The sequence below is a fragment of the Pelobates fuscus genome, chromosome 4 (assembly GCF_036172605.1).
Source record: "Pelobates fuscus isolate aPelFus1 chromosome 4, aPelFus1.pri, whole genome shotgun sequence".
Lineage (NCBI taxonomy): Eukaryota > Metazoa > Chordata > Amphibia > Anura > Pelobatidae > Pelobates > Pelobates fuscus.
Window position 1 is genome coordinate 314646138 of NC_086320.1, and position 9841 is coordinate 314655978.

Below are 9841 nucleotides of genomic sequence, written 5' to 3' on the forward strand. Positions count from 1 at the left end.
CGCGCGCATTCAGCCGGTCACATAGGAAAGCATTCATAATGCTTTCCTATGGACGCTGGCGTGCTATCACAGTGAGAAGCACGCAAGCGCCTCTAGCGGTTGTCAATGAGACAGCCACTAGAGGACATAGGGGGAAGGCTTAACCCATTCATAAACATAGCAGTTTCTCTGAAACTGCTATGTTTATGAAAAAATGGGTTAACCCTAGAAGGACCTGGCACCCAGACCACCTCATTAAGCTGAAGTGGTCTGGGTGCCTAGAGTGGTCCTTTAACGGACGGCGCAGAGGAGGAGGAAGCTGACGGGAGCTGCAGGAGAGGTAAGTAAACTCTCTTACAGCCCCTACAGACTATTGACTCGAGTATAAGCCGAGTTGGGGTTTTTTAGCACAAAAAAATGTGCTAAAAAACTTGGCTTATACTCTAGTATATACGGTAGTTTGGCATACTGTCTCGCAAGTTGATTCCTACTAATGATTGATTTGTGTTTAAAATTCTTGAATATTATCCCTCTACAGCCCTTCATTAACCACAAATGTTAAGCTCACAGGTCTGTAGTTTCCAGGTTGAGCTTTTGAATTATTTTTAAATATAGGCACCACATCTGCTTTACGCCAATCCTCTGGTACAATTCCAGGAAGAAAAGAATTATGAAAAACAAAAACCAGCGGTATGGATATTTCCACACTAGTCACACTTGGGTGAATACCATCTGGCCCTGGGACTTTGCATTCACTTTAATTTCTAAAGCACTTTATTCTGTGTTAAACAATCACCTGTTTGCTTGAAGGCTTTTTTAATCAGAATTTGCAAATCTGCAGCCAAAAATGTAATTTAGAATTTGTTTTGTTTTAACTTCTCTCACTTTTCAATGGACCAACATTTTCACTGTTAACCTTTTTGGCATTCATGTACTAACAAAAGTACATTGGTGGTATGAGCCTCTATTTGTTATAAAATGCAAAGGAGCCCTCTAATTTAATGCAGCACAGTCACACTTGCCCCCCTCCCCACCACCCCATGCAAAATAGGGACTACTTTGTCTCCATATATTTCCCTAAACTTGACACTTCTAAATATGTGACAGAGCTACCATCGTCTAGAAGTGTCAATGTTTCAGCTATTGACTGCTGTAGACATATTAGCTGTGTCTATGGAGGATCTTGCAGGATCTTCCATAGACCTCAAAGCTGCAGGAAAGAAGTGCAGAAAAAATGTAGAGGGCCATTGTATGGAGAAGTCAAGCAAATAAAAGTTGGAGACTGATAAACGAATTAGGGGTTGTACAAGTGAACATAATTGGAAACTTAAAGGGTTGTGGAGGAAAAGTCTAAAACAAGGAAAGTATGGAAATGGATTTTTGAGACCTCTACAGCAGTTGCTTAATTTCTGCAAAAGATTGAACACTCGGGTTATAACTGCTTTAGTGCTTTTTAAATATTTGTAACTATAAATACTTTGGTTATGCCCCAGTATAGCAAATTTTGTGCAGTCAATGTCATGGATTGTATGATATGCAAAAGAACCACAAATGCCAGTGTCAAGTATGTTTCCTGATTTCTTTAACCCCTTCCCGACTGCGGACGTATCGGGTACGTCTGGCAGAAAACCGTCCATAATGACCTTGGACGTACCTGGTGCGTCTGCACCTATTTTGAGCTCTGGAAGCTCTGATAGTATAGCAGTGATGCTCTGCATGTAATGAGTGCCTTGAGGGGTCCTGGCACTCGGTGCATATATAATAATGTATATAAAATAAATATAAAATAAATTGATCAATATTATCAATGGGTGATTACATTTAATTAATAAATGTTTTGTAAAGACTAAGTTACTTATTTTTATACAGGCATTTACTGTGAACTACCCTTGTAATGAAATCGATCCATCTATAGAGATAATGCAGGAATTCCCTTTGCATGAGCAATCCGCTTCCCCATCCAGTCCTCAAAAGGTGAGTTAATTTGATACGATTACAAATTATGTAAAATGTACATTCCTTTAGACTAGAATTTTACACAGATGTAAACTATTAAGCCTGAACTGGATGACCTCCGTTTGACTTATGCAGGGATAGTTGCAAGACTAAACTCTGTGTTAAGGCTATAGTAAAGGAGTGCTACTTAGTTTGGCGGGATCTCATGGTCTAGCTAGTGAATTTTTTTTTTTTTCCTGGGTAAGAACTGGTCTTGCATTGTATATTGTGCTTCCTTAATGCATGCATTAATAGAAGACTTCACTTTGAAATCTTGGAGGATTCTTATCCATTCATTTATTCTTGCAGATGCAAGATGCCTTTCTCTTGGGTCTGTTCACTGACGTCTGAATGGCCCTTTATTGAACAGGGCAAAATGATCTTCACAGTATGAAGTGTCCAAACAGTGTCCAAAATTTGCAAAACAAGTGACAAATGAGTCTGAATTTAGTCCAGGTTTCGGCCACATCAAAAGCTGCCAATTGTCTAAAATCTGTGAATTTCAATTATTTGCCTGCTAGCAGTCACTGAATAAATCGTAGCAGTTCTCAGTATTTCATTAAAAATAACCCTGATAATCTTTATTAAATACTGATCCTGGCTGAACTGAGATTTTATTGAAATTTAAATGCAATCTAAAGATACCATAAGACAAAATAGGAACTGCTTTGCCCTATTATGGTGAAGCCTGTGGTTGATAAAAGACGGAGCTCCGCCATTAATATTTTGTCCTGTCCCAGAAGCTGTCACAAGTGACTGTGGGCCTCCAGCATTGTCTCACAGGATTGTCCATAGACCTCAGTGTTCTGCTTGTGGCAGATAAGGTGCCAGGACCCAAAGATGGTGTCCATAAACAAAATGGCAATGAGGGACTGCTGCCGATAAGTAAACCTACCTTTCATTGCACCTCGGACATTGAACCCGTAACTGGAGATGTCACTTTTTTGGGGCTCTTTGCAAAATGTACTAGCCAGCTGCCACACCATTGGGTCAACATGACCCTCATCTAATACTGGTCTATCCTCCGCACCAGTGGCTCTGGGTGGATGCTTAAATTCAATAATTGGTTAATAACTGGGTGCTTGCTAATAAACCAGTGTGACAAACCACGTTTGTCCCAGCACCCACCTGTTAGTGGAAGAGACTGTAGTATATGCGGACCCCTAAAGCACTTTAGCTTGCTGACATGCTTTATGTGAAGTGTTTTTCATTTTGCAAAATGTGTAGATATTAACTGAATTTGGTACTTTTATAAATTAACCTTATTGCCCCCATTAATTATAGAACTAGTCATTGTCCTTCCTGTTTGTAGAGCTAATCTTTAAAAAGAGCCACTGCCCTGTAAAGGCTTCTCATTGAGATGCATTGGAAAGCCGCAGAAAGTCTGGGCAGGGTTAGAAGGGGAGAGCTTGCAAAGGCTTCAGGCAAGAGGTGTGCAGCTTTTGCAAGCTGTTTTTAAGTTTAATATGTACGCATGTATTTATTGTGGGTATATCTCCTAAACAGTGATGTATTTCTGCCCCTTTTCAATATTTTTTTTCCTCAGCCCCACAAAGGCCAAATAATAAAACAAGCTGGTGCAATTACTAAGAATAAAAAAGGAAAACTGCCTATGTAAAATTAATCTTGAGGCTTTGAGGGCTATTCCTAGGGGCGTGAGAGACGAGACATGCTTGTGCCCTGTTTGGTTGGCTTACATTTCAAAGTGTGGGGAAGCCTTGTTTTTTTTTTTTTGTTTTTTTCATTGAAATGGCAATCTACATCCATTTTCATTCTGAGAGCTCAGTGCAATTTTGTTTTCAGGTCTGCTTTTCAGTTTATCTTGGTTTGTTTTTTTTTAAGCTCAGGTCTTGTTTTTTGAAATTTTTGTTTGGCCTTCTTTTGGAGCTGAAGAAAGATGTTCGAGAAAAAAAAAATCAGAATAAAAGTGTGACATTTATTACATACAGATCGTTTATTGGCCCACCTCACTATTGTTAGGTAATGTTAAGGGATACAAAATGACATGTCTATCCCCACTCTAATTCTATTAATACTCAAGCCCATGGTTCAAGGGGATTGACAATGATGCATGTGCAACAGTTGCCAAATTGAATAATTTAAAAGTGGACTTTACACTTTTTAAATCTTGTACCAGAAGTACTGAAAGCTTGGCAATGGTGTCATGCAAAATTGCACATAAGTAATTTATTTTCATTGACTTAGGTGGCTTTTCTCTATCTTTAAAGGGACACTATAGTCACCTGAACAACTTTAGCTTAATGAAGCAGTTTTGGTGTATAGAACATGCCCCTGCAGCCTCACTGCTCAATCCTCTGCCATTTAGGAGTTAAATCCCTTTGTTTATGAACCCTTGTCACACCTCCCTGCATGTGACTTGCACAGCATTCCATAAACACTTCCTGTAAAGAAAGCCCTATTTAGGCTTTCTTTATTGCAAGTTCTGTTTAATTACGATTTTCTTATCCCCTGCTATGTTAATAGCTTGCTAGACCCTGCAAGAGCCTCCTGTATGTGATTACAGTTCAATTTAGAGATGGAGATACAATTATTTAAGGTTAATTACATCTGTTTGAAAGTGAAACCAGTTTTGTTTTTCATGCAGGCTCTGTCAATCATAGCCAGGGGAGGTGTGGCTAGGGCTGCATAAACAGATACAAAGTGATTTAACTCCTATATGACAGTGACTTGAGCAGTGAAATTGCAGGGGAATGATCTATACACTAAAGCTGCTTTATTTAGCTAAAGTAATTTAGGTGACTATAGTGTTCCTTTAATGTGTCTTCTCCCGCTCCAACTCAACAGTTACTACTACTTATTGTGTTTTCAGAAATCTGTTGATCGCAGTATACAAACAGTCGTATCATGTCTCTTGAATCCAGAAAACCGTCTGCAGCGCACATTTATATCTCCAGAGGTACAAATACTTTTTTTTTTTTATGTATAAAAAAAAAAACCCTCTTGTAAACTTGGCACATCAAATTACTGTATATATGGCAGTAAAAGTCCACTTCATTTTAGAATACTACATTGGAAATAAAGGCCAAATTAGCTCAACTGAAAAACCTCCATGTTAGCTATGCTTCTAGTTTAACTAGGTCGACCTTAAATTTACTTTTAATCCCTATCCATTCTCACTTTTAGAGACTTCTGCATGATTAACAGCCTGATATTTGTGTAGGCTTAAAAAAAAGTCAGCCTATGAAAAGCATGTGACTATCAAAGAGCATATTTCAGAGAAGAGTTTAAGCTCACAATGTTGGCTATACTGCTGCAGAGCGTCGAAGGACCTCACACTTGCAGCACTGCATCAAAGTAGTACAGTGTAAAACCTACGTTCAGTCACCGCATAACCTACTAAACACTACAGACAATGTTTCCCAGCTCAGTCTTGTTTCAATCTTCAATTTTTTTAGATTTTAGTTCAAGGTGAATGAAAGATTAAAAATGCCATATCTTGACTGTATAGATGTAATATGCATGATAAGTAGATGCTGCAATGGATATAGTGCAGGAGTCCAATATTGTGGTATCCTGTAACAAGGTTTTGCTGCTTAAGTCCTATATTCTACTGGCAGAGGCGTAACTAGAAACCGGGCCCTGATGCGAAATTGCCCTGGGTTCCACAATGTGTCATATCCCATTTCCCCCTCCCTCTGTGTGTCTCCTATTCCCCCTCCCTCTGTGTGTCTCCTATTCCCCCTCCCTCTGTGTGTCTCCTATTCCCCCTCCCTCTGTGTGTCTCCTATTCCCCCTCCCTCTGTGTGTCTCCTATTCCCCCCCCTCTGTGTGTCTCCTATTCCCCCCCCCTGTGTGTCTCCTATTCCCCCCCCGTGTGTCTCCTATTCCCCCCTCCCTCTGTGTGTCTCCTATTCCCCCCTCCCTCTGTGTGTCTCCTATTCCCCCCTCCCTCTGTGTGTCTCCTATTCCCCCCCCCGTCTGTGTGTCTCCTATTCCCCCCCCCATCTGTGTGTCTCCTATTCCCCCCCTCTGTGTGTCTCCTATTCCCCCCCTCTGTGTGTCTCCTATTCCCCCCCTCACTCTGTGTGTCTCCTATTCCCCCCTCACTGTGTCTCCTATTCCCCCCTCACTGTGTCTCCTATTCCCCCCTCACTGTGTCTCCTATTCCCCCCCTCACTCTGTGTGTCTCCTATTCCCCCCCTCACTCTGTGTGTCTCCTATTCCCCCCTCACTCTGTGTGTCTCCTATTCCCCCCCTCACTCTGTGTGTCTCCTATTCCCCCCCTCACTCTGTGTGTCTCCTATTCCCCCCCTCACTCTGTGTGTCTCCTATTCCCCCCCTCACTCTGTGTGTCTCCTATCCCCCCCCCCCTCTGTGTGTCTCCTATTCCCCCCCCCCTCTGTGTGTCTCCTATTCCCCCCTCCCTCTGTGTGTCTCCTATTCCCCCCTCCCTCTGTGTGTCTCCTATTCCCCCCTCCCTCTGTGTGTCTCCTATTCCCCCCTCCCTCTGTGTGTCTCCTATTCCCCCCCCGTCTGTGTGTCTCCTATTCCCCCCCCGTCTGTGTGTCTCCTATTCCCCCCCCCCCGTCTGTGTGTCTCCTATTCCCCCCCCATCTGTGTGTCTCCTATCCCCCCCCCCCTGTGTGTCTCCTATTCCCCCCCTCACTCTGTGTGTCTCCTATTCCCCCCTCACTCTGTGTGTCTCCTATTCCCCCCTCACTCTGTGTGTCTCCTATTCCCCCCTCACTCTGTGTGTCTCCTATTCCCCCCTCACTCTGTGTGTCTCCTATTCCCCCCTCACTCTGTGTGTCTCCTATTCCCCCCCTCACTCTGTGTGTCTCCTATTCCCCCCTCACTGTGTCTCCTATTCCCCCCCTCACTCTGTGTGTCTCCTATTCCCCCCTCACTCTGTGTGTCTCCTATTCCCCCCCTCACTCTGTGTGTCTCCTATTCCCCCCCTCACTCTGTGTGTCTCCTATTCCCCCCCTCACTCTGTGTGTCTCCTATTCCCCCCCTCACTCTGTGTGTCTCCTATTCCCCCCCTCACTCTGTGTGTCTCCTATTCCCCCCCTCACTCTGTGTGTCTCCTATTCCCCCCCTCACTCTGTGTGTCTCCTATTCCCCCCCTCACTCTGTGTGTCTCCTATCCCCCCCCCCTCTGTGTGTCTCCTATTCCCCCCTCCCTCTGTGTGTCTCCTATTCCCCCCTCCCTCTGTGTGTCTCCTATTCCCCCCTCCCTCTGTGTGTCTCCTATTCCCCCCTCCCTCTGTGTGTCTCCTATTCCCCCCTCCCTCTGTGTGTCTCCTATTCCCCCCCCGTCTGTGTGTCTCCTATTCCCCCCCCCCCGTCTGTGTGTCTCCTATTCCCCCCCCCCATCTGTGTGTCTCCTATCCCCCCCCCCTGTGTGTCTCCTATTCCCCCCCTCACTCTGTGTGTCTCCTATTCCCCCCTCACTCTGTGTGTCTCCTATTCCCCCCTCACTCTGTGTGTCTCCTATTCCCCCCTCACTCTGTGGGTCTCCTATTCCCCCCTCACTGTGTCTCCTATTCCCCCCTCACTGTGTCTCCTATTCCCCCCTCACTGTGTCTTCTATTCCCCCCTCACTGTGTCTCCTATTCCCCCCCTCACTCTGTGTGTCTCCTATTCCCCCCCTCACTCTGTGTGTCTCCTATTCCCCCCCTCACTCTGTGTGTCTCCTATTCCCCCCCTCACTCTGTGTGTCTCCTATTCCCCCCCTCACTCTGTGTGTCTCCTATTCCCCCCCTCACTCTGTGTGTCTCCTATTCCCCCCCTCACTCTGTGTGTCTCCTATTCCCCCCCTCACTCTGTGTGTCTCCTATTCCCCCCCTCACTCTGTGTGTCTCCTATTCCCCCCTCCCTCTGTGTGTCTCCTATTCCCCCCTCCCTCTGTGTGTCTCCTATTCCCCCCTCCCTCTGTGTGTCTCCTATTCCCCCCCCTCACTCTGTGTCTCCTATTCCCCCCCCTCACTCTGTGTCTCCTATTCCCCCCTCACTGTGTCTCCTATTCCCCCCTCACTGTGTCTCCTATTCCCCCCTCACTGTGTCTCCTATTCCCCCCTCACTGTGTCTCCTATTCCCCCCTCACTGTGTCTCCTATTCCCCCCTCACTGTGTCTCCTATTCCCCCCTCACTGTGTCTCCTATTCCCCCCTCACTGTGTCTCCTATTCCCCCCTCACTGTGTCTCCTATTCCCCCCTCACTGTGTCTCCTATTCCCCCCTCACTGTGTCTCCTATTCCCCCCTCACTGTGTCTCCTATTCCCCCCTCACTGTGTCTCCTATTCCCCCCTCACTGTGTCTCCTATTCCCCCCTCACTGTGTCTCCTATTCCCCCCTCACTGTGTCTCCTATTCCCCCCTCACTGTGTCTCCTATTCCCCCCTCACTGTGTCTCCTATTCCCCCCTCACTGTGTCTCCTATTCCCCCCTCACTGTGTCTCCTATTCCCCCCTCACTGTGTCTCCTATTCCCCCCTCACTGTGTCTCCTATTCCCCCCTCACTGTGTCTCCTATTCCCCCCTCACTCTGTGTGTCTCCTATTCCCCCCCTCACTCTGTGTGTCTCCTATTCCCCCCCTCACTCTGTGTGTCTCCTATTCCCCCCCTCACTCTGTGTGTCTCCTATTCCCCCCCTCACTCTGTGTGTCTCCTATTCCCCCCCTCACTCTGTGTGTCTCCTATTCCCCCCTCACTCTGTGTGTCTCCTATTCCCCCCCTCACTCTGTGTGTCTCCTATTCCCCCCCTCACTCTGTGTGTCTCCTATTCCCCCCCTCACTCTGTGTGTCTCCTATTCCCCCCCTCACTCTGTGTGTCTCCTATTCCCCCCCTCACTCTGTGTGTCTCCTATTCCCCCCCTCACTCTGTGTGTCTCCTATTCCCCCCCTCACTCTGTGTGTCTCCTATTCCCCCCCTCACTCTGTGTGTCTCCTATTCCCCCCCTCACTCTGTGTGTCTCCTATTCCCCCCCTCACTCTGTGTCTCCTATTCCCCCCCCCTCTGTGTGTCTCCTATTCCCCCCTCCCTCTGTGTGTCTCCTATTCCCCCCTCCCTCTGTGTGTCTCCTATTCCCCCCTCCCTCTGTGTGTCTCCTATTCCCCCCTCCCTCTGTGTGTCTCCTATTCCCCCCTCACTGTGTCTCCTATTCCCCCCCTCACTCTGTGTGTCTCCTATTCCCCCCCTCACTCTGTGTGTCTCCTATTCCCCCCCTCACTCTGTGTGTCTCCTATTCCCCCCCTCACTCTGTGTGTCTCCTATTCCCCCCTCCCTCTGTGTGTCTCCTATTCCCCCCCCCGTCTGTGTGTCTCCTATTCCCCCCCCCGTCTGTGTGTCTCCTATTCCCCCCCCCCCCGTCTGTGTGTCTCCTATTCCCCCCCCCATCTGTGTGTCTCCTATTCCCCCCCCTCACTCTGTGTGTCTCCTATTCCCCCCCCTCACTCTGTGTGTCTCCTATTCCCCCCTCACTCTGTGTGTCTCCTATTCCCCCCTCACTCTGTGTGTCTCCTATTCCCCCCTCACTCTGTGTGTCTCCTATTCCCCCCTCACTGTGTCTCCTATTCCCCCCTCACTGTGTCTCCTATTCCCCCCTCACTGTGTCTCCTATTCCCCCCTCACTGTGTCTCCTATTCCCCCCTCACTGTGTCTCCTATTCCCCCCTCACTGTGTCTTCTATTCCCCCCTCACTGTGTCTCCTATTCCCCCCCTCACTCTGTGTGTCTCCTATTCCCCCCCTCACTCTGTGTGTCTCCTATTCCCCCCCTCACTCTGTGTGTCTCCTATTCCCCCCCTCACTCTGTGTGTCTCCTATTCCCCCCCTCACTCTGTGTGTCTCCTATTCCCCCCCTCACTCTGTGTGTCTCCTATTCCCCCCCCTCACTCTGTGTGTCTCCT

General features: G+C 47.1%; 1 protein-coding gene across 1 annotated transcript in view; it reads left to right on the forward strand.

The window, feature by feature from the left end:
* The window catches only part of DAZL (deleted in azoospermia like), a 34639-nt gene extending 29475 nt beyond the window's left edge, over window positions 1-5164 (forward strand). Inside the window, exons 9-12 of the mRNA XM_063452317.1 lie at window positions 595-669; window positions 1849-1953; window positions 4805-4891; window positions 5119-5164. Of these exons, the coding sequence (XP_063308387.1) occupies window positions 595-669; window positions 1849-1953; window positions 4805-4891; window positions 5119-5136 (285 nt within the window). The 3' untranslated portion in view covers window positions 5137-5164. The remainder of the gene's footprint in view (window positions 1-594; window positions 670-1848; window positions 1954-4804; window positions 4892-5118) is intronic.
* Window positions 5165-9841: the final 4677 nt, after the last annotated feature.